This window comes from Monodelphis domestica, chromosome 2 (genome assembly GCF_027887165.1).
Source record: "Monodelphis domestica isolate mMonDom1 chromosome 2, mMonDom1.pri, whole genome shotgun sequence".
In the NCBI taxonomy this organism is placed as follows: Eukaryota; Metazoa; Chordata; class Mammalia; order Didelphimorphia; family Didelphidae; genus Monodelphis; species Monodelphis domestica.
In genome coordinates this window covers 370661083-370686607 of record NC_077228.1, presented here as the reverse complement: position 1 = coordinate 370686607, position 25525 = coordinate 370661083, and the positions used below count along the sequence as shown (strand labels likewise).

At 35.8% G+C, this 25525-nt stretch overlaps 1 protein-coding gene across 1 annotated transcript in view; it reads right to left on the bottom strand.

Moving 5' to 3' along the window:
* CRYBG1 (crystallin beta-gamma domain containing 1) overlaps positions 1–25525 on the bottom strand; it is a 245273-nt gene that overhangs the window by 115073 nt on the left and 104675 nt on the right. Inside the window, exon 2 of the mRNA XM_007484389.3 lies at positions 24845–24986. Coding sequence (XP_007484451.2) covers positions 24845–24986 — 142 coding nt within the window. The remainder of the gene's footprint in view (positions 1–24844; positions 24987–25525) is intronic.

The following is a 25525-nucleotide window of genomic DNA, read 5'->3' as shown; positions in this document are numbered from 1 at the left end:
TTTGTCTTTATCTACTTAGCACCAAACAATGCCTGAGAGGTAAAAAATGCTCAATACTTGCTGACATTGCCTACCTATTCAATTTAACTTCTCTTCTATACTTCAATGAATTTTCTTCATTGCAAACATGGCAAGCTCCTTAAGGTGATCTGTACAAATCACATTTAGTTCAAACTCTTTTTCATCAGACTATCCAAATCTTATAGATAGCTTGGTGGTACAGTGTATATAGACCACTGGGCTTGGAATCAAAAAAGACATCTTTATGAGTTCAAATCCAACCATAGACACTTATTGTCTGGCATGATCCTGGACAGATTGCTTAACCCTGTTTGCTTCAGTTCCTCACTTGTAAAATGAGTTAGAGTAGGAAAGGGTGTGCTACCAAGATTAGAAGGCACACAAGAAGTTGGGGGAAAATCTTTATAGCATATATCTCTGACAAAAACCACATTTCTCAAATATAGAAAGAACTGGGCCAAGATTTTAAGACTACAAAGTATTTTCCAATTGACAAGTGATCAAAGGATATGAACAGGCAATTCTCAGATGGAGAAATTAAAACTATCTTTAGTTATATAAAAAATGCTCCAAATCACTATTAATGAGAGAAATACAAATTAAAACAGCTCTGAGGTACCATGTCATACCTAACAGATTAGATAACATAGCAAAAATGGAAAATGATAAATTTTGGAGAGAATGTGGAAAAATTGGAACACTTAAACACTGTTGGTGGAACTGTGAACTGAAAAATCATTCTGTATAGCAATCTGGAACCATACACAAATGGCCATCAAATTGTGTATACCTTTTGACTCAACAATACTACTACTAGGTCTGTATCCCAAAGAGATCAAAAGATAGGGCATAAGGACCTACTTGTACAAAAATATTTATAGCAACTCTTTTTTTATGTGGTAGCAAAGGCCTGGAAATTGAAGGGATATCATATGGTATATGATTGTAATGGAATATTATTGTTCCATAAGAAATGACAAACAAGACGATTCCCCCCAAAACCTGGAAAGACATGAAATGATCAAAGTGAAGTGAGTAGAATCAGGAGAACACCGTACACTATAACAATAGTGTGCGATGATCAGCTGTGAATGATTTAACTATTATCAACAAGGCAAGGATCCAGGAGAATTCAAGAGACTCATGACAAAAAAAGCTTGTCCATAGCCATAGAAGGAACAGATGGAGTCCAAATGTAGTTTGAAGCATATCATTCTTCATTAAATTTTCCCCATGAATTTTTTCTTTTGTGTAAGCAATATGTGTCTTGTTTTATAACATGGAAATATGCATTGTATGTGAACTAGTCCCAATAAGGGAGGATAATAAAATTGAAGAAGATAAAGCAGATCAGTTCATTCCTGCATTTTTAGGGAGCAGACCCAGTCCCCCTGTCCCCAGGAGGTCAAGCAGCTTATGCAGGTATAGACTAGACTAGGGATGAGAATTAGGAAGGTCAAGAAACAAAGGAATTTCAGGAATAACGAAGACGTCAGGATGGAATGCAAGGTAATTTATAGCTAACTAGGGATAAGTGATTAAGTACATGTGAAAGTAAACAACCTCTGAATAACCTGAGGATTGTCCACTCATCACTGTCCACACATACCTGTGTTTGTGATATGGTTTGTTTGACTGTCAAATAAGAACCTGTGTATGAAAGGGATTAACTTTGTATCTTGTAACCTATATAAGCTATCCTGTAATGTCAGTCTGATGCAGCTTCCACTAGGGAAGTCTGTCCCAGCTGGTAGATTCTGTATTAATCAATAAATAATGGTTCCAATAATTGAATTTTTGGGTGTTTAGACTCATTTTATGAAGTGCCCCACTTCATATGAACACGGAAATATGCATTGTGTGATAACACATGTACAACTCATATCATATTACCTGCTTTCTTGAGAAGGGGAAAGGGTGAGAGGAAGTGGAACAACATGAATTATAAATGATTATTTTAAATTGTATCAACATATAATATGAATAAAATAATTTTGTTTTTTAAAAAAGAAGATAATGCCAAACCACTCCAGTATCTTTTCCAAAAAAGCCCCAAAATGAGGCCATGAAGAGTTGGACCCAGTTGAAACAACTGAACACCAATAATCTAATTCTTAACTATCCTTAAAGATCCAGCTCAATTTGAACCTCCTACATGAAGCTTCCTCCAACTCCCCTAAATATACATCAATCTCTCACTTCTTTGATTAAAGAAAAGGGACACCAGGCCAATTTACAGAGCATGCTGATAGCAAAACAGAACAAAATCTTCATAGAACTTCATAGAACCTCAGATTTGGAAGGATCATCAGATCTTCTATTGCAGTCTATAGTCAAATAATAATTCTCTCTGGCATATCTCCCAACAAGAGGTCACCGAGTATCTGCTTCAAGTTAATTAGGAACTCTCTGCCTTCCAAGTCAATCCATTCCACACTTGTATTGAAAGATGGTTATTCCCCCTCTTGCAACAAGCTGAAATCTGTTCCTCTGCAGTTTCTACTCACACCATTCTGCCCTCAGGGGCTAAGCAGATCAATTTGAATCTCCTTTTCACAGAACAGTCCTTCAAACCACTGAAGACAATGCTCATGCCCTTCCTAACCCTCAACCACCTCCCCCAAGCCTTAAGAGGAAATTAAGACCTTTCACTGGTGAATTCTTATAAATTCTTTCAAGATTGAATTCTATTAAGGGATGACAGAATCTGAGCTACCACCTCACACTGATATAAAACTAGAAAAGATGAAAAATAAGAAAAAAAGATGAATGCTGGAGGGACTGTGGGAAAACAAGTATTGTTGGTAGAGCTGTAAACTAATCCAACCATTCTGGAAAGCAATTTGGAACTATGCCCCAAAAGCTTTTAAACTATGTATACTGTTTGACCCAGAAATACTCCTTGTAGGTCTATGCCCCAAAGAGATCAAAGGAAGAAAACAAGGACCTATACATACAAAAATATCTATGGCAATGCTTTTTGTCATGGCAAAGAATTGGAAACTGAGATGGTGCCCATAAATAGAGGAATGATTAAACAAGTTATGGCATATTAATGCAATGGAAAACTATTATACTACAAGTAATTATGGAAGGGAGGTTTCATAAAAACCTAGAAAGTCTTGTATGAACTGATGCAAAGTGAAAGGAGCAGAATCAGGATAATAATGTATACAATAATAGCAACTTGTAAAGATAATCAACTTTGAAAGACTTAGGAACTCTGCTCAACTCAATAATGAACCACAATTCCAAAGATTTATGATAAAACATGCTGAACACATCCATATAGAGAGCTGATGGATTCAGAGTGCAAACTGAAATATTTTCTTCTTTACTTTTTTTAGATAAGGCTAATACAAGAATTTATTTTGCATGACTATACATATTTGTAATGGATTTTGCTTTTCTTGCCTTCTCAATAGCTGTAGAAGGGAGAAAGGAGAGAGGGAGAAAATTCAGAACTGAAATAAAATAAAAATTAAACTTTAGTAAAAGGTCACAGGACATGATCAATAATCAAGGAAATCATACCTGTTCTTACTTTTGGATCTTATCCTTTTGTAAGGCATTAGTACATTCTTCTATATCACTCATATAATTAAACAGGAAAAAATATAGCATTATAAATGGGGGCTTCTAGGTGGCACAATGGATAAGAGTGCCAGACTTGGAGTCAGGAAGACTCACGCCAAGTTTAAAAATCTGGCCTCTAACATTTTGTGTGTGTGTAAAAACAGCATTCTCTTTATTCTATAAACTTTAATTTTAGAATGAAATAAATGTAAACAGTCCACACTATACAACAGCTTACTCCCCAAATTGCAGAGGAGGAACGGGGACTTTATAAACCCTGCCCTAATACACTGGAAGATAAGAGGGAAAAAGAAATACCACTCAACACAGGCAGATGGAGGGAACCAGGCAGGGCAGAGCTTCTATTGCCTCTGAGGGAAACACAGGAACCTCTATAGAGGATGGGGTCTGATGTAGAAGTGTCTTTAATCTACCTCCTCCATGAGCAATATATTTTCATCTCCTTCAAGTGGGGGAAATCTCATCGGGAACAGCAGTGTGACCCTGGGCAAGTCACTTAATCTGTTTGTCTCAGTTTCCTCCTCTATAAAATGGACTGGAGAAGGAAATGGCAAACTGTTCCCGTATTTTGCTTAGAATAGTCCAAACGGGGTCATAAAGAGCTCTACACAACTGAAAAATAACTGAAAAAGCATTACAGATTCCGCATCACCAAACATATACCACATCTGCACTTTAAGTTGTTAAATATTCCTCTGAGTTTTTACTATATTACCCAATGAACCAGAGGATCATAGACCCAGAGCTTAAAGGTCATGTAGTCTAACCCCTTTATTTTAGTGATGAGGATGAGAATGATTTTCCAAAGTCAAATTAAAGGAAAAGCAGAATCCTTTAACTCCAAGTTCAGCTTTCTTTCCATGGGTGTGCCTAAAAGCAATGGATGGGAAGAGCTTAAAGTTTTAACTACTAATAATAAGAGCTGTTATTTTCCCTTACAATGTTTCTCTATATTTCTCAATTCAGCTTCTTTTAGGTAGGGCTTGTGCTTTGAAACTGAGAATCATTTATAAGGCTGGTTAGCAGACTTTCAACAGACTTTTATTTCTTCTTCTGAAGTAACCATTATAATGATATTTTAGTATTTAAATAGATATGGTAAGGTATTGTACTGAGTACTGGGAAAACAAAGAAAAGCAAAAAATAGTCCTTACTCCCTAGCATGTTTATTACAAACTTTGGGTTAAAAAAAATAAAAGGGGAAAGAAAGGGAGAAAATCTATTGATATTTTTTTTTCTAAAAACACAGTCTAGTTAAAAGATTCATTCAATGAGACATGAAATAGTCAGTCTGAAGAAATGAGTCAATGGTATCTGATGAATTCCATCTTGAGGCTCAGTCTATATAATTACTCTCTAGATGACCAGAAAGACATAACTGAGGATGCTTCCTCAGTCTTGCAGATGTTACTACATATATAAACTTTTTAATGTTCTGAAAGACAAGAAAAAAATTCAAAATGACCTTGATAATTGGAAAAGCAGTTTCACAAAAAAAAATAGCATGAAAGTTAATAAGGACAGATAAAAGATAGTACTTTTGGGGGGAACCCTAACAACTGTAAAGAAATAATAAGAAACTATTGACTAATCATAATAACTAGCATTTACATAGAGCTTTAAGGTTTGCAGAACATTTCACAAATATCTCATTTTATCCTCCTAGCAACCCTGTAGATACCATTATTGCCCCTATTTTATAGTTGAGGGAGTGGTTAAATGACTTGCCCAAGTTCATACACCTGGTTTCAGAGGCTGAATGTGAATTCAAGTCTTTCTAACTCCAGGTCCAGAACTCTCTCCACTGGTACCTTGCTGCCCAGTGCTACCTCTGCAAAAGTATCCTTGAAAAGCACCTGACTTAGAAATTAAAGTGTTGTCCCTAAGCTGGGGAATGACTGAACAAATTGTGGTACATGATGGTGATGGAATACTATTATGCTATAAGGAATGATGAACAGGATGATTTTAGAAAGAGCTGAACTGATGCAGAGTGAAATAAGCAGAACCAGGACGACACTATGCACAGTAACTGCAATATTGTAGGATGATCAGATGTTACAGAACTAGCTCCTGTCAGCAAATCCAGGACCATTCTGAAGGATTTATGACAAAGAATGCTATCTATCTCCAGAGAAAGAATGGTTAAAGTCAGAATGCAGAGGAAAGCATATGATTTTCCAAGTGTTTATTTGCATTTATGTTTTTGGTTTTATAAGATTACAAAAATGAACAATATAGAAATATGCGTTTGGCATGATAATACATATATAACCCAGATAGAATCACCTTCCAACAGTGGGAGGGAGGAAGGGAGATAAGTTCAATCATATAACTTAGAAAAACTTATATGGAAATTTGCTATTACATGTCATTAGAAAATTAGTTTAAAATTTTTAAGTACTTGTATTTCAGGCTAAATGCTATTGGAATATTGGAATGAAAATCAGCAATTCAGTGCTGTTATGGAAAAAAGCCTAGGCAATATTTAGATTGTGGAAACAGGGCAGAAAAGTCTTGAAACAAATAATTCCTTTTCTGTGCTTGCATTTGCTGGAGCCTTACTAGGGTACTTGCTTGCAGACCCCATTATCACAGTACTCTCAAGTTGGTAAAACAAGTTGCTCAGAACTACCACATAGGGGAGGTGATGTATTATCCTCACTCAAAAGGCCAGGAAAATGCATTTTGGAGAGTTAAATTGATTTATTGTTGGTCACAGAACTAATAAGTATCAGAACTCAGTTCTTCTGAATAAGTGTAGAGCTTTTCCATTACATCAAGCTGACCCAAAAGATCTGGGACATCATCAGTAGGGATCTATAACATCCTAACCACTCTTTATCTTCATATAGCTGCTAGTGTTATTTCCTAAAACACAAGTTTGGCAATGTCACTGTCTGACTCAGGAAATTCTAGTGGCTCCCAATTGCCCATATGATAAAATACAAATTTCTATACTATCTGGCTCCAGTCTGCCTCTTGTTATTATTTAGTCATTTTCAGTCATGTCTGATTCTTTGTGACTCCATTTGGGATTTTCTTGGCAAAGGTACTGGAGTAATTTTGCCATCTCCTTTGCCAGCTCATCTGACAGATAAGGAAACTGAGGCAAAAAGGTTTAATGACTTACCAAGGGTCACATAGTTGGCGATTGAAGCCAGATTTGAACTTAGAAAGAAGAGTCTTCCCGACTCCAGACTCAGAATTCTATCCCCTATGCCACCTAACTGCCCAGTCTCTACTTTTACAAATCTATTAATACATCCCCTTTTATATTCTCTAGATTCTGTCCAAATTGTTCTATTGGTTATTCCCTTCACATAACATTCCATCTGTGCCTGGCATAGGCTGTTCCCCATGCATGAGAGATATTTCTGCTACACCTCTATCTCTTAGAATATTTAGCTCACTACAATGCTCAGCTCAGAGAAAAACTTCCATATGATGTGTTTCCTGATCCCAGTCCCCTCCAAGCTATTAATGTCACTTGAAGTAATTTTGTATTTTCTTATAAAGGAAAAAAGTTAATAATAGGTGATTATAAGAATGGCGATTCCATCAATAGATGTATGAAAATTTGTTGGACTATTTAATTTGGGGAGGAAGAGGAATTCGTTTTTGAACATGCTGAGTTTCAGACAACAGTATGACCTATTCAGGATGGGAGAGAGGGGAGGGGGAGGGGATAACATGAATATCATCTTTGAGATGATTGAAGCCATGGAAATGAAAGAGATTGTTGTTATTTCTCAGTTATCCCAATCATGTCTGACTCTTTGTAATCCCATTTGTTTGCTTGTTTGTTTGTTGTTGTTTGCAAAGATCCTGGAGTGGTTTGCCATTTCCTTCTCCAGCTCATTTTTCATATGAGGAAACTGAGGCAACAGGGTTTAAGTGACTTGCACAGGGTCACACAACTGGTAAGTGTCTGAGACTGGATTTGAACTCAGGTCTTCCTGACTACAGGTCCAGAGCTCTATCCTCTGAGTCATCCAGTTACCCAAATGATGAGACTGCTAAGTATTTAATAATAAAAATAACAAACAATTACATAGAATTTTAAGGTTTTCAAAGTGCTTTACATAATTTCACATAAGTCACAACAACCCTATGAGGTAGATACTAAAAGTTTTATTATCTCTGCTTTAAAAATGAGGAAACTTAGACTTGAAGAGGCTAAAATGTTTTTCCAAAGTCATAGCTAGTGAATGTTAGAGGTAAGATTTGGTCCTGAGTATTCCTCCTTCCATTTTCTCTTGATACCTCCCCAATGAAAATAAGAATGTAAAATCCAAAAAGAAGGTGGCAAAGGACTTATCCTTGGAAAGAACATAGACCCTGAAAGGAAAGAAGAAGGAAAATGAACTGTCAAAGGAGACTGAATAAGAATCATCAGGCAACAATCAGAACCAGGAGAACAAAATCCATGGAAGCTAAGGGATAAGAGAATATAGAAAAATTTAACAGTGATAAATTCAGTGAAAACGTCAAGAAGGATTAGAACTGATAAAAAGATTGAACCTGGCAATGAAGAGGGCACTCATGACTTTGGAGAGCCCAATTTCGGTAAAGTGGAAAGGACAAGAGTCACACCGAATGGAGCTAGATGTGAGTGGATCATGATGAAATGATAGCAGTGCGTGTAGAATACTCTTTCTTTCAATTTACTAGTAAAGGACAATAGTTTCAGGGGGTACAATGGCAAAGGACAAGTTTCCTTAAGGACTACAGAGACTTACCATGTTTTTGGTAACCAACAGAAATGTAAAGATTGAAATGAGAGAGTGAGAAACAATCATTAAGGATCAGCATTAATATCACAAAACAGAAGGGGAAAAAGAGAAATTACAACAAGAAATGTTTTTTGTTGTTGCTGTTGGTTTGCTTTTTTCACCCAAAGGAAAGTGATGAGTTCACTTTTGTACATGATAAGATGAAAGAACTGCTCACAGAAAGGAATGAATTTCACCCAGACTATATCAATGACATCAAAGACTACTGAAGAGCCATTCACCCTGAGCATTCAATAAATGCCTCCAAAGATACGAAGGTTCATCTGGGTAGAAGTGATGGTTTCAGTAGTGGAATCAAAGTAAACATCAGAGAGAATTATGGGAAGTGGCAAAAGCAAGATGGTAGCATGTGAAGGAAGTAGGAACAATCTTAAGTCACATTCTTCAAATATCAGAAGAGTAAAGAATGATGAAAGGAAGGAAAAGTTGGAGGTGACCATCAGGATGAAATTTGCTAACAAGAAAGGGGCAGCTTCTTGGCTTCTTTAGTTTACCTATTTCTTCTCTTGCTGTATCATTAGAAAACAGTGGGAATGAGGGGAATTATTTCCACATTAAAATCTATTTTAGCCAAATGACCTACTGACTGCCAATACAATCAACATGTGAGACTCCAGGACCTAGTACATAGTAGGTACTTAATAAATACTTGTTGACTTGACTACAAAAATTACTCAAGCTCCCTATCTTAGTTTTCCCACATCTAAAATGAGGCAGCAGGGCTCATTTACTTCACAGGGCTGCTACTAAGATATCTTTATGAAGAGCTAAGATATTCCTAAGTGAAACATGAAGTGAAGAATTCAATTAACAATGGCCAAATAATAGAGGCAGAATTGTCCTTGGTTTTCTTTGGTTTCCATACCTTATTTTTAGACTTTAGTCACAGAAATGTCAAAGAAAAAGAAAATCCCTCTTTAAACATTTAAAAGTTCTGTAACTTGTTTCCTTTTCTTTATACTTTCTAAAGACTTAGAGAACTCAAGTGATTTGTCTAAAGTCTCCCTACAATGTGGTTGGTATTTTGTGGTGAATGGTTCACCAGCTTTGAATTCAGGTTACCCATATCTTCAGTTTGAAATTAAGAAATGAGTCAAAAGTTGCATTAATGAGTCCAGATTAAATCAAAGAAAGATCTGCAGACTGCAACTCAAGTAACAGCATGAGTGAGGATAGTTGAATAGGCTTGGAGTCATAGGACCCCATAAACCACGTCCTAGCTCTGATATTAGCTTCTTGTGTGACCTTGTGTGACACTTCTCTGATTCTTGGTTTGTTCATCTTTAAGATGAAGGAGACAGTCTAGAACATCTTGAAAATCTTTTCCATTTGGATATGTCTTATTTTGATACTTTTTTCTCTTGATTTTGTGGGTTTAAAAATGTAATCATAGGATGTATTATTCTTATCCTCTTTTCATTTCTTCATATATGTTCTTTTTTATATTTCTAATATTTGTTATTTCTAATAATAGAATACAATCTATTACATTCCAATGCCACAATCTATTCAGTCATTTCTCTCAATAATTGCATTTGTATTATTTCATGTTAGTTTGTCATTACAAACAAAGTTTCCATGAATATTTTCACTCATACACAGCTTTAAGGTCTTTTCCAGCATTAAATCTGAGGATTTTATTCTTATCTCATCCTTTCAATATGATCTGTGCATTTATGGAGACCCTTCCTAAATATAAGTGAGAACAAATAAAAGGCCATTTGGAGAAGTGAAGATAAAAACCACTGACCATAAAAATAGTCAAAATCTAAATATATATTCAGAGAAGTAGTTCTCCTCTTCAAAACTGAACAGTAAGAATCTAGGAGCATACAATGGAAAGAGAATAGGAAGGGCAGTTAGGTGGTTCAGTAGATAGTTAGGCCTAGAGATGGGAGGTCTTGAGTTCAAATGTGACCTCAGACACTTCCTAAGCTGTGTGACCCTGAGCAAATCATTTAATCCTAATTGCCTAGCACTTACTGGTATTTTGCCTTGGAAGCAATACTTAGTAGCAATTCTATGGCAGAAGATCCAGGTTTTAAAAATATTTTAAAAATATTTAATAATAAATTTTTTTTACTTTTAAACATTATTTTATTTGATAATTTTAAAACATTATTCAATAATAAAAATATTTTAAAATATGTTAAAATATTTTAAAAGTATTGATTCTAAATGGGAAGGTAAGGATTAAAAAAAAAACTACTAAATATCCTGCCATGCTCTGTACTAAAATATGAATACAACTGCCTTTCCTCATAGGGTCTTGGGATAACAATTAATATACCCACAGAAGTCAAGACCTTGACTGACCTCACCCTAAAGATGACATATCCAGTTAAGCAGGGTGCCTGGAGAGCAATTCTGTGGTGTTGAGTCAGAGTCATGACCCAGAGAACATGTTAGGAACTTACTAAACCCACTTCCCAAATGTGTGATTTATTATAAGACTCTGATTCAAATATATGCAAACTTTCTATAATTAAAAATTATTTTCTCAGAGGAAAAGAATTCCTCTGAAGGTCCAGAGAATTTTATTCTTCTTCCACCTTTATGATATTTGAAAAGTCTAGAGCAAAGGATAGAGAAAAATATTCTACACAAATTGCCTTTGTTCAAAGGCATCACCATTCTATGTTTAGCCACTAACAAATTGCAAATCATTTAAAGAGGGCAAGAAAGTCTCTCATTTGGGATACTGATGAGGCCAAGACATTTCCAAATAGATAAAGTCAGAAAGGCATCAGTATCAGAGAATGTCAGTGGGTTCAGGTCTCTTTCTCAGCCAATCCCAGCTCTTCAAACATCACATTTCTATAATATACTGGCCAAACTGGTGAGAAGTGGCTTTCAGAATGAAGACTTACCTCTAGATCGTGGTCACTAAACCTATTTCTGGTGTCTTCACACCTACTCCGAGAATCAGAACGCCTATACAGAGAGTCAGAACCTCGATTCCTAGAGTCAGCGCTCCTGCTTCGATTGTTGGCACATCCATTACATCTGCCACAGCCACAGGTACAGCAAGGTCGACCACCCATCGATCTATGTGGATGAGCCACTCTTCAAGTTTTCCCAAAGAAAAATGAAGCCTTTTATCAGGGTGGGGCAGCCAGGACTATGTCCACAGCAAGGTCCCCCTCCAATAGTCCCTGAGGCTGTCAGTACTAATGCCTCAGTCCTGTTTCTAGCAAGAGATTCAGCTGTGTCCACACTGACTGGTGAGTCAAGAACTTTCCAGGTGTTCCCCCCAAAAATTGATGGAGGAACCCCCAATTTCTCCCCAAATGGAGTCAATTGTGAGAGATTCCCAACCAAATAAATGTGTGGTAATAGTCAGGGCTGAAGAATACCTTTCAGAAATTCAAGAAGGAAATATGAAAAACAAAACTACCCATATATCCAGTCCAAATAATAATCTTCACCCCTCGCTGGCTACAGGAAAATACCTGAGTGACTTAGACCAGCAAATCATCTTTATTGTGGGGATGATGTCATAGGAGCTACAATTCTTTTTATTCCTCCTGAGCTGTATGAGTTGGTAAAGTTCAGATGTTGAAGGACAATAATAGTAATTACTATTTATAGAGAGCTTTGTATTTGTTCAACGCTTTGCAATCAGTTGTTAGTAATTCTATGGAATGTTCCTCCTATCTCCTAAAAGGTTAGTTAGAATTAACATCACTTCTGTTTTGCAGAAGTAGAAACTAAGATCTAGAGCACTCTAAATAGCTAAGCAAAGTTGTAGAGGAAGTCTTAGATAGAGCTGGGAATAGAACCGATGGAACCTCAGGGTCAGAAGGGACTTTGTGAATCTGCCTAATCCCACTCATATGTGAATAAGAATCTCTTCTGTATCTTTCCAGACAAGTGATCTTTCAGCCTTTGAAGACCTCCAGTGAAGAAGAAACTTATTGTCTCCTCTAAGGCAGTCCAATTCATTTTTAGATAGATCTAATGATTAAGCACAGCTAGGTAGTACAATGGATAGAGTCAGGAGGACTCAGGAGTCCTAGAGTCAGGAAAACCCAAGTTCAAATCCAAGTTCAGACACTTACTAGCAGTGACCCTGGGCAAGTTGCTTAACCCTCTTTTCCTCAGTTTCCTCATATATAAAATGAGCAGGAGAAAGAAAGGCAAACCACTCCAATATCTCTGTCAAGAAGACTCTAAATGGGGTCATGAAGTGTAGATTGACTGAAACGACTCAACAGCAAAAATGGTTAGAAAGATTTTTCTTAACAGCAAGTCTAAATTCACCCTATTTGTAACTTCTACTCTGTGAATTTTAGATTTACTCCACCCTGCTTAGTCTAGTAATCAGGAATGTATACACCCCTACTTAAGGATTAAGTGTTGAGGATGATGGCCTATGACAGACATGTGCTAGCAAGTGACAAATCAGAAACAACTGACAGACCCCCTGTCCTAAATGAAGCTTAAGCTACCATTGGTACATGTGAGCTGCAGGAAGTGATGTAAAAAAAACTGTCTATATATTTTGCTTCACTTCTTCTCTCAGACCTCTCTTTTCGCGGAGAGGTGGCTCTCTCTTTCTGGCAGTGGAGACATGGAGCTCAACATCTCTCTCTCAGAGATGTTGGGTTTGACTATCGGTGTGGCTCATGGCCCCGTTTTGGCATCTTTGCTGGGTCAGGTGAGGCATCTTCCCTGAAATCTCTCAGAGTTTAGGCCAATTCCTTTTTTTTCCCCCTCTTTACCTTTTCTAAAACTACATCCTCCTAAGAGGCCCCTCATCTTGGAGGAGGCCTCCTGGCTGGAAGGCCTCTGAACTCCCCTTGGCTCAGGCTAGGATGGAGAAATTTTATACCCTTTTCCCTCTCTCTTCTTAATTCCTTCCCTCTTTATTAATTAAACCACCATAAAATTTCCAAATTGACTTGAGTATTTTTATTGGGATTGAATTAAATCCCTGGCAACCATAGTATAATATATTAGTAAAAAAAAACCCTAAATGTACTGCTTACAAGTCACTGATCCTATCTTTGCTTCTATGCCCCATTATCCCCTGGGTCTAAACAGAACCAATCAACTCAATTTCACTCAAGATCAGATTATATATACTAAGACCTTCACTGATGCATCACTGATATAGAGGTGACTTTGGATTTACAAAGTTTCTGTTGATAGAACACATGCTCCTACTAAACTGGAGTGGCTTGGACTGCACTCTTGATAATGGACTGTGTCACTCAAAAAACAGCCCAGCTATTTGTTTAGAGGCCTCTTACCAGAAGGTTGGAACCAGATAATAATAGTTTTTTGTGATAACTCAGAAATTTCATCTATTACAACATTGAGAGAATGTGATCTGCACTGGCAGAAAGAAGTCCCACACTGACAAAACCATGGAATTTTGCAATATTGCAATATTAATTCAAATGAGATAATATTTGTAAAGTATCTCGCACAAAGGTGTTTAATAAATGCTTTTTTCTTTCCTTTCTTTTTCAGAATTTTGGAGGTTCTTTATCTACTTTGGAAGAAATAAGATTTTTTTAAAAAATTTAATTTTTTTTCTATTACCAAAAATCCATTTTCTTTTCTTCTTATTCCCCCACTCCAAAAAAAAAAAATTAAAAGAAAAATAAAATTCTTGTCATGGATATGCATAGTAAAGAAAAACAAATTCCTGAGAAATGAAAATTTAGAAGACAGAATGATAGTACTTTTATGCAAAGAATGGGAATACAAAACTCAAAGAACATTATGTCACAGCTGGAGTGAGGGTAGAACCAGAGAGAGGATTCAAATTATTTGTAGGCATTTCATTTAATCTCAGACAACCTCAGAGATGGAAAACCCCTGGTTGGAATAAGTCTAAATCCTATGACTGGAAGAAACCTCAAAGTCTAACCTCTACTTGAAAAAGATTCTTTTTCATCCCTAGCAAGTGGTCACCCAGCTTCCACTCAAAGATCTATCTATAAACTTGAAAGAAAAAATACATGAACTGATGCAAAGTGAAGTGAACAGAACCAGGAGAACATTGTACACAGTAACAAGACTAATGAATGATGATCAACTGTAAATGACTTAATTTTTACCAAGGTGGCAAAGATCCAGGACAACTCCAAGGGTCTCATGACAAAAAAGGAAAGCCACTAGCAAAGGAAGAACTTGACAGAGTCTGCATGCAAATTGAAGTACACTAGTGTTTACTTTGTTTTCTTGCTGAAATTTTCCTCTAGTCTAAACAATATGTGCCTTCTTTTACAACATAATGAACATGGAAATGTGTATTGCATGATAGTACATGTATAAACGATATCACATTGCCTGCTGTCTCAGGTGCGGGAGGAGAAGAGGGAGGGGGAGAGAGAACATGAATCACAAAAAATCATAAAATGATTATTAATGATTATTAAAAATTGTATCTCTCTCTCTCTCTCTCTCTCTCTCTCTCTCTCTCTCTCCCCACACACACACTTTTCCTCTACCCCAACTCCCTGCCATACCTCTAGCACTGACCTGAACTTTCATAGACTGATTTTAGGGCATCTGTGAGTATGGAAGGCAAATATATACATAAACACACACTGTATATAAATATATTTATGTTTATATTATATATGAAACTTCTATTTGAAATTTAGCATTTCCTTTAATTATTTGAAAGTATTCTTCGGAAAAGGGGTCCATTGACTTTGCAAGACCGCTAAATAGAGTGATGATACAATGATGCAAAATGTTGGAACCCCTGGCCTAAATTCCAGTGAAATCAAACCACTATCTGCTGTCACCTGTACATTTTCTCCCTTTCCTGCCTCTGCTCCTATGTTCCCTTTGCCTAAAGAAGTCTCCTAACTCTAAACTCACATGCTAAATTCCTATTCTTGCTCCATCCTCCATGAAAGCCTCCATTGATCCTAGCAACAACTTTCTCCCCTTCAGATGTCATTTAACACTTCGCTTGCACCTTTGATTTAATTCAACAAATACTGTTTAAGCTCTTAGAGGACATCCCTAGAGATGCAAACAGAAAACAGTTCTAGCCCACAAGGAGTTTACATGGTGTCTGTTGTTTTTTGGTAGGGGTGGGAGTGAGATTCAACAATGGAAGCAAACTAAGTTTATCTTTTTCAGAAATATATGTTTTTTAAACCCTAACCTTTTGTCTTAGTATCATCTAAGGCAGAAGAGCAGTAAGGGTAAGACAATAGAATTAAATGACTTGCTCAGGGTCACAATGCTAGGAAGTATGTGAGATCTGATTTGAACTCGTTTTCCTGACTCCAAACCTGGGGCTCTTTCTATTGTACCACCTAGCTGCCTCACCTTTTCAGGAATATTAAGAAATCATTAAAAAATTATTCTAGTCTGAAATCCTTGGACTAATCTGAAATTGAAATATTTTTCAGTCTTTAACTTTCAATTCAGAAACAATCTCCTTTGTCTGTTCAACCCAGGAAAGGACTGCACTCTGAACTAATTAGTGTGGTGACTACCCTGGAACAAGGGGTCCCTCAACTGAGCCACCTTGGCCAAATTAGGCTAATTACCTTCTTAAAAGAAGGAAGAATCTCATGGATTATTTTAGTTGATGGAAGTCAGGGTGGTATTGGCCAGGTGGGAAAGTGAATTAAAAAAATATATCCTTACCTTCTGTTCCCTTTTATGTTATTTTCTACTCTATGCATATGTCCTAATCATCTATTAAATCATATACTCAATGAGAGTAGGGATCATGTCTTATTTAAACTTAAAATATTGGACTTTAAGTCAGGAAAACCTGGGTTCAAATCCTAACTCAGATCAGACTCTTACATACTAGCTGTGTGACCCTGGGTAAGTTAACTTCTCTCAGCCTTGGTTCCTTCATCTATAAAATGGGGATCATAATAGAACCAACCTAATAGAGTTGTTGTGAGGATAAAACAAGACGATATATGGAGGAAATGGAAAAGAAACTATAGGTTCTAAAATATTTATAGCAACTCTTGGTGGTGGCAAATAACTGGAAATTGAAGGGATGTCCATCAATTAGACGATGGTTAGACAAATCGTGGCAGATTATTGTGAAGCAATACCACTGTGCCATAAGAAATGACACACAGGTTAATTTTTGAAAAATGTGGAAGGACCTACACGAAATTCTGAAGAGTAAAACAAGCAGAACCAAGAGAAAATTATGTACAGCAATGGAAATATTGCTTGATGAATGGCTTGTGTAGTCACCTCCAGAGAAAGAACTGATAAACAGAAATCAGTAAGATAAAGTTTTATAGTTGCGTATATCTTTTTGTCAAATGATGCCTTCTCTAAAGGGAAGAGTGGAATTGACAAGGTATTTAAATATAATAAACTATTTTTTAAAAAAGATACTATATGTAAAGCACTTTATAAACTTTAGAGTGTTATATAAATATTAGCTACTATTACCATGATTATTATCACTTGGCACACAACAGACGTTCAAGAAATGTTTGCTGAATAGTTGAATTTAACAATCTCTCAATCTCCCTAAGATGGGTGGAGACCTTCTTCTAGAATTCTTGATAGTCATGGAAAAGCAAACTGTTCATTTATGATCCCTCATCTCACAACAAAGAGAGAGAAAGGTGTGGGGAAAGGGAATAAGTATTTAAGTACCTCCTATATGCCACAGGCAGCACAGTGTTTAAGTGCCAGGCCTGGAGTCAAGAAGATTGAGCTTCCCAAGTTCAAATATGGCCTCAGACACTAGCTATGTGACCCTGGGCAAGTCACTTCACCCTGTTTGCCTCAGTTTCCTCATTTGTAAAACAAGCTAGAAAAGGAAATGGCAAACCATTCCATTATCTCTGCAAAGAAAATCCAAAATGGGGTCATGAAGAGTTAATTCCAACTGAAAAAGACTGAATATCAACACTGTTCCATGCACTGTGCTAGTGCTTTACAAATATTATCCCATTTGAGTAAGGTACTATTATTATTTTCATTTTATAATTGAAGAAACTGAGGCAGACAGAAGTTTAGTGACTTGCCCAGGGTCACACAGCTAATAAGTGTCTGAGTTCAGTTTTTCACTCAGGTCAGGCTCAGCACTCTGTCCACTGCACCACATAGTTGCTTTATAAGAGTCATTAAAATAGGAAGCCACTGAAATATTTTTCTATAAATAGATAATAGAATGACTAAGCAATGTAATTAGACAAATAATTGGTAAAGAAAGAAAGCCTGGAATTTATAATAGAAAATGTAATGATGGAACTATTATGATCAAAATGAAGGGATTTATATCTTTTCTTTCTGAAAACTATAAAATGAGGGTTGATAAGATGAAAGATTAAAATGTACAACAAACCACTGGCTATATACTGACTCATGTAATATTCTCTAGTAGTTTTATACAATGTAGGTCTTGTTTCCATAATAAGATTTTAAACACATTGAAAAAATTGCCCATATCTTATGCTTCTTTTAGATCACGCACAGGACTAATGTTTAAAAAAAAATACCTGTTGAATTAAATTGCTTTTGTTGAATTTCCTGGGCCAGCTGGGAACTGGGAAAGTTCCACCTTGATGATTAAAAATGAATTGGGCAATGAAAAAGCTGTCAAAGGAAATTGTGTTTTAGCAATCACTGAATATATTCAAGATGAAAGAAGAAACCAGTTTCTTAAATGTGATTTAGGAGATTAGTGACTCAGTGGAGATTATTCCAAAATGGGGCCAGTGATGCATTTATAAGAAACTCAGGATCTTAAAACACAACTTTCTGAAATGAAAATTACACATACACATTTGACAACATGTCATCTCTTATGTTGATGAAAGTGAGTTTTATCTACAATCTATATTATATATTTTTCTATTTCTGTACTGTCATTCCTTCCAGATGAGAAATATAATAACAAGGTGAACTGGAGTTACAAAAACAAAAGGAAAAAAATTCAGAAGCAAAATTATGTTTTGCTTAAGTTATCCAAATAATAACTCAACAATCTACTTTTGCTAGTATAAACTGGGCTCAAGAGTGAAAAAGTGGGCAGCTAGATGGCTTAGTAGATTGAGAGCCAGGCCCAGAGCTGGGAAGTTCGAGGTTCAAATGTGGCTTCAGACATGTTCTGTGTGATCCTGAGCAATTCACCTACCTCTCATCCCCCAAACCTAGCTCTTCCCACTCTTCTGTCTTGGAACCAGTATACTGTATTGAGTCTAAGATGGAAGGTAAGGGTTTGAAAAAAAGAAAAGAGCATCTGAAAATACAATAAACCCATTTATGATCTAGAAAGTCACATAAGACTTCTATTGACAAAAATAATTGATTTGCATTGGCAAAGGATATAAAAAGTAATAAGAAAGCTATTTTACAAGCAGATAGTTACTAATCTCAATAGGTTAATAGGCTTCTTTGTAAAAAGTTCTAACTAAAATACAATATTTAGAATTCATTTTCATAATTTTCTGAAAAGAAATGTTTCATTGAAATTAGGATATTCCTTCATGTGCTGAAAACATTTGCATAATAGTACCTAGGAGAAATTCTCTTTCCCTAAACAGATTAAGTAGCAGCAATAATGTTACATTGTATTTAGACTATAATAAAATGTATTATGGTCAATATTGTTATCCACCCCTTCTTGAACAAAGGGAAGAAATTTATTCATTTGATACTTAGTATGGACATAATTTCATTTCATTCTTCAAATTCCTCATGCATGTATCCACACATCAGATCTTTTTAGGAAAAGAAAAAATATTATAAACTAAATTCTATTTACCTTATATAAATAACTTCTCTACTTATTAAAGCTGTGCTATAATTAAATGCAAACATTCAAAAGAAGGAATGCAACACTAAAAATAAATGCAAGGTCAAGTATATTTGCTCCTTTAAAAATAAAATTCTGGTAATTTTCTGTTGTGATTTGTGGTTACAGGCACATTTTTTCCCAATAGATTTAACTATGTGTTTGGGAGTCAATATTATGATTGTAATTATAAACCTATGTTTCAGTTTATACAGGCAGGTGAAGTAGATGTTTTCTCACTTTAATTGAAGGGCTTAATACATATTGATAGCTTAAGGAATGTTCCCACAGCCTACTTCATGTACCAAGTAAAGTGAAGAACAAATAAATGGGTATAAAAAGGAGAATACAAATACTTAATATAGCCAGATTGCTGTTGCTCTGGGAAGGAAGGAATCAAATAAGCTAATTTTAATGGAATGAAATTCTTAAACACAAGATTGAATAAAGTTTACTGGACTTTTATAACCATTAGAAATCTTTATTTGAATTTTAAGTTTTGTTTTTAATACCTCACTTCTATGCCTAAATTGATATTAAAATGTTGAAAACTGTGGAATTAGTTTTGTTTTTTATAAAATTAGATAAAATTTATTTGGAAAAGGAAATGGTCACAAAAGTATTATTTTTAAAAAGTAGAATGAAGGTGAGCTTGGCACTTTTACATCTCAAACTATACTATAAAACAGTTAATTATCAAAACTTTTTGACCCTGAATTTTATTTTTTTACATTACTTAATTTATTTTTTTAGAACATTTTTGCATGATTCTATGATTCATGTTTTTTCCCTCCCCACTCCTGGAGCTGACAAGCAATTTGTGGAATTAGTTTTTTCAAAAAGGAAAAACCACAATTTGATTTTCAGCCTGGAGCAATGACCGACTGGTCTATCAGGTTCCATCTCCAACTGCAAACTTTTATTCATCTATTTATTTATTTATTTATTTATTTTGCAGAGGGAAATGAAATGTGATCATAATTCAAGAGTGAATATGATTAAATTAAGCTACCTTAATTACTTAATTCCACAAATCCCAAATCCCACACTTGATTTCAGCATAGCTGGGAGTGTATTGTGTAGCTAGCTTGAATTGTTAAATGTTCAATATGAGCATTTACACTTTGGAAATTGACAAATGCTACAAATCAGAGCTTGACCGAGTTTTTTCATCCTCTAGACTTCAAGTGATAGAGAAAATATTAATCATGGAGATCAACCTCTTTAAAAAGTGTCTACATTTTTTTTTTTGGAGAGCTGGCGTTTTCTACTTGCCCTTAAATACCTTTCATCAGTTTAATGTAATGATTTTACAGAGAAAGCTTAAAGGCATGAGTTAACTTCCACATTTGGTTAGCCCCATTTAAAAGGTTCACTTCATAGGATCTTAGGATCTTATATGTTTAAAGTTTATAAAAAGACTCTCACAATGAATCCAATCCACTTATTTTACAGTTGAAGAAGCTGAGGCCCGTATTTTCCAAAACATTACTTTTGTCCTGACTGACGTTATTTTAAGTGTTTTAAAGCTTTCTGCATTTACTCTCATTTTCTTGCTGACTTTATACTCTTGTAAGGGAAGAGGGACTCCAGGTCATTTATCATCCAGCCTCCCCAAACCAGAGAGTTCTTTGGTTTTGAATATGCTGCTAAATTCTGGCACAATGAAAAGAATCATTTTCAACACATTTGTTTTTAGAGGAAAGTTTCTTCCCTAAACCACTGGATCTTAAAATAAGTTGTAACAAAGAAATTATTTTAAATTCTGCTCAAATCTGGCCAGCTAAACCACTTGTCACACCAACCCCAAACAAAGGAATCCTTTGCTAGAAAAGATTCCTTTTCTAGCCTTCGAAGAAGTAAACCTCTCTATTCTCCTACATTAATTACCATATGCTGAGCTGAGAGAGATATTTCTGCATAATGAAAAATTAATGCAATTAAAACCAATCACTGTTCCTCATCCCATCCCCCTTCTGGGGGGACAGATTTTTCTTTATGCAATATAATTTCCATGTAATGTGGCTGTGCTGACATTTAGATATTACAAATGATAGTAACTACAACATTCTGGAGAGGAGGAAACAATGTATGTGTTTTCACAGGTAATTGGTACATGAATACCAACTATGGATGTCGTGTTATCTACTGTATATTGCTTCCCCGGTAATGCACATTTAATGAAAATTTGCATGTAAAAGGAAATTCAGCCAGATGGTGTGTGTGACTTAATGAGAAAGAGTACCTGAAGGCAAGAAGGATGGCAAAACCGCCCACCTAGATATATTACTTATTACCCTGAAGTGCTTTGGGATAAATTGCCACTTTTGCTGCCTAGCATTTTTCTAAAATGTTTTTCCAGTAAAGGTGGAGAGTGGGGAGTGTACATAGCTTTTTTGTCTTTCTTTGTACCTTAATCCATCAACTATCCATCATCCAAAAAAATGAAATTTGACTAAAAAGGGAAATGAACCCAGTATGACTAGAAAATAGAAGAGGAAATAACTTTTGACAGAACTCAGACACATCATGACTTCCTGGACTGAAGCTTACTGTGTCTTGGCAGAGAACTGATAGACCAGAGGTACAGAATGAGATATTTTCAGACATGGCCAATGGATGGATTGTTTTCTGTGACTGTGCTTATTTGTTAGAAGGCAAGGGCTTCTGGTAGAGGTAAGATAGATAAAGAGACTTTTTAAAAGGAGAGAAAATAGCTCCACTAAAACACTTTAAATAAACAGAAAGAAAAAAATGACAAAGTTCACAAGAAGACATAAATCAACAAGACAATTTTGGTACTAACACAAATAAATTTAATATTCCACCAGGCTTTATATCTTTGCCTACCACTGCCTCCTAATGTCTTTCAGGTCTTATCATTTGCCCTTTCTCTATCTCCTTCACCCCCCTGGCACAGTCATCAGACCACTCTGCATCTCTTGCTCAGCCTGGCTTCAAATGTAGGAATAACATGGACTGATGCTGAATGAAATAAGCAGAACCAGGAAAACATTGTACATAGTAACAGCAATATTTTGGAATGATAGACTTAGTTATTATCAGCAATACAATGACCCAGAACAATTCTGAGGGACTAATGACAAAGAATGCTATGCACATCCAGAGAAAGAACTGCTGGAGTCAGAATGTACATGAAAGCATATGATTTTTCACTTGTTTATTTGGGTTTATGATTTGGTTTTAGAAGATTACAGACTTAAAAAAATGAACAATATGGAAATATGTTTTGTGTGATAATACATATATAGCCCAGATCAAATCACTTGTCAGCATTGGAAAGGAAAGGGGAAGGGGAAGGGAAGGGGACAAGTTTGATCATATAACAGGAAAACATGTAGAAATTCGATATTACAAGTAATTGGCAAAAAAAAAATGCAATGCCTACCACAAATATAGGAATAAGATGCTCTTCCCAGGTTAAATACATCACCTCTAATCTCATCATTGCACTCCTAACTCAAGCCTTGACTGACACCTTTTCTCTCAGCCTCTTCTCCCCTCTGACTAGAAAACTAGAGGGGAAGAGGACCAAAGTCCTCCAAATGACTTTCTTTAGAGAGGGCAGAACATGGACTTTTCAGCTTTCTCTTCATCTGCTGCATTACTTGGCTTCAACTCTATGGAACAAGATGGCACCAGGTATCCCCCCCTCTCTGTCCCCCAATTTCCTATCTCTTTGTGTGTGGTCTCCCCTCATTAGACTATAAACACCATGAGACTAGAAACTTTCTTTTTATTAAGTGTATTTGTAATGCTTGGCACTGTGCCTGGCACATAGTAGGCATTAATAAATGAGGATTGAATTATATTAATGTAAGAGAAGAACTCTTGCATCTTGGAACTGCCCCTTAACTGAATACTTGGTACTTCTGGGTCTTTCCATGGGCCCTGTAGAATAACTTTCTTTTATGTGTTGCCTCCATAAGATCCATAACTGTCTCAATTCTTTTATTTGTATCCTCAGAGCTTAGTAAAGTTCTTTTTTTACAGTAAATACTTAATAAAACACATTTGTTTATTCATTTAAAAATGTACATAGTAGTTATTGACAGCTTCATATAAATTCCTTTTATTGTTTTCCTTTGGATATTAAAATGTTCATATTTATTGATGCTTATTAAATTCATAACAAAAAGAAAAATTTAAAAAACGGCAAATAAAAACAAAGCTACGTGGCCTCAGACACTTCCCAGCTGTGTGACCCTGGGCAAGTCGCTTAATCCTCATTGCCTAGCCCTTACCACTTCTGTCTTGGAACCAATACACAGTAGTGATTCTAAGATGGAAGGGAAGGGTTTTCATTTTTAAACACACACACACAAGAAAACAAAAGCTATGGTTGTAGGGCTATGAGGAAGCATTTTCGTGCATCTATTGCTCATGGCAGGATCATCTGGTATGCTCTTTCTGAAAAGTAATCTGGCTACACATAAACAAGAATTACAAATCTGAATCTGCATTTTGTCCCAGTAACAACACTTTAGGGAACAGACTATGAGGAAGTAGATTAAAAGGGAGAAAACGCTATCTGTACAAAGATGATGATGGGAGCACTATTAAGCTAATATATGTGTGTGTAATATATGCATATATTTGTACATGTGTAGATTATATGTATACATGCAACATGTGCATAATAAATGCACACATAACATTGCACATGTGTATAACATGTTATATATACATGTGATGTGTATATAATAGATATACATGTGCATTTTATATACACACAACCCGCACCATCTATGTGTACACACATGGCACATACATGCACAATGTGCCATGTGTTGCATGCATGTGATGTATGCAGATGTGATGTGTTGCTATGTGTATGTAATATTTGCATATGTAACACATGTGTATAATATATGTATGTGTATAATGTGTGTATATATTATGTTATATGTGTATAGAATATATGACTATATTACAGATTATATATACTATGTGTATATAATATATATTCATATATGTGCATATGTAGGTCTAATAGGCATGTATATATGTGTACATATTTTTATGTATATGTACATAATATATATGTTGTGTATAGATGATATACATGTATATCTGTGTATATATAATATGTGTATATGCGTGTGTGTATAAACCCTTACCCTTCTGTCTTAGTATCAATTCTCAGGCAGAAAAAAGCAGGAAGGACTAGGTAGTTGGGGTTAAGTGACCTGCCCAGGGTCATGCAGCAAGGAAATGCCTGAGGCCAGCTTTGAACCTAGGACCTCCCAACTCCAGGCCTGGGGCTCCATCCACCATCTCAGCTGCCTCACTATTAGACTAATATTGATAATAATGCAAATATTCTATCATAGGAGAAGAATGAAGCAAGCGTGGTACAGTATCAGAAGTATCGCTATGTAGCTAGGGCAGAGAGTGGAATGTTACTCCATAGAGATGTTTTTCATAAAATAATGTTAAAAAAAAAAAGCAGAACCTAAGAAAGTCCGTACTCATAGATTATGGGGATATTAAAGTGGATATTCTCATGAGAAAGAACAGAGAAGCATCTAGAATGACTTGCAGAGCCTCAGGTTTACATGATTCTTTTCTTTTCCACAAAATTCTGCTCCTAATAAAAATAAAAAGCAAACAGAACGTTTGGATCTTGGGCCAAACACAGCATTACCTTTTTGAGGACTCCAGTGTCTGCCGACAAGGGCGCCTGGACTTCGGGGGAGACCTCACAAACCTGGAGCTCCCTGTAGTGGTTTGCATATTCTGGGGTTTCTTCGGAAGCTTCATGGTTTCCAGGAGGTGGTTCCAGAACTCTATCAGGATTATAAATGGAATTATTTTCAGAATATGTGAATCCTTCTAGGAGTTAAATATGGTCTTAAAGCCTACACTAAGGGGAATCAGAACAGAAAAGGAAAAATCTAGAGCAATATACCTCACAAAAATTGACAAAAAATGTTTTTAAATAAAATTTTAATAGATTTACAAAGATTAGGTACTATGATCAGGCTTTGTACCAGGCATGCAATTCTGGTTCAATACTAGTTCAAGATTAGGAAAACAATTATCTACCATATTAACAAGAACAACAAAAAATCATATTCTATCAATAGATGCAGAAAAAAGCTCTTGGTAAGATACAATGCCTGACCCTATTGGGTTGAAAATATTAGGAAGCATTAGAAAATTTGACTTTCCTTAATATGTAAAGTAACATCTATCTCATGGGCAGTGAGGTGTCATGATGGATAGACTGCAGGGTATCAAGTCAGGAAGTACCAAGTTCAAATTTGGCCTCAGCACTAACTAGTTGTATGACCCTGAGAAAGTCACTTAACCCTGTTTGCCTCAG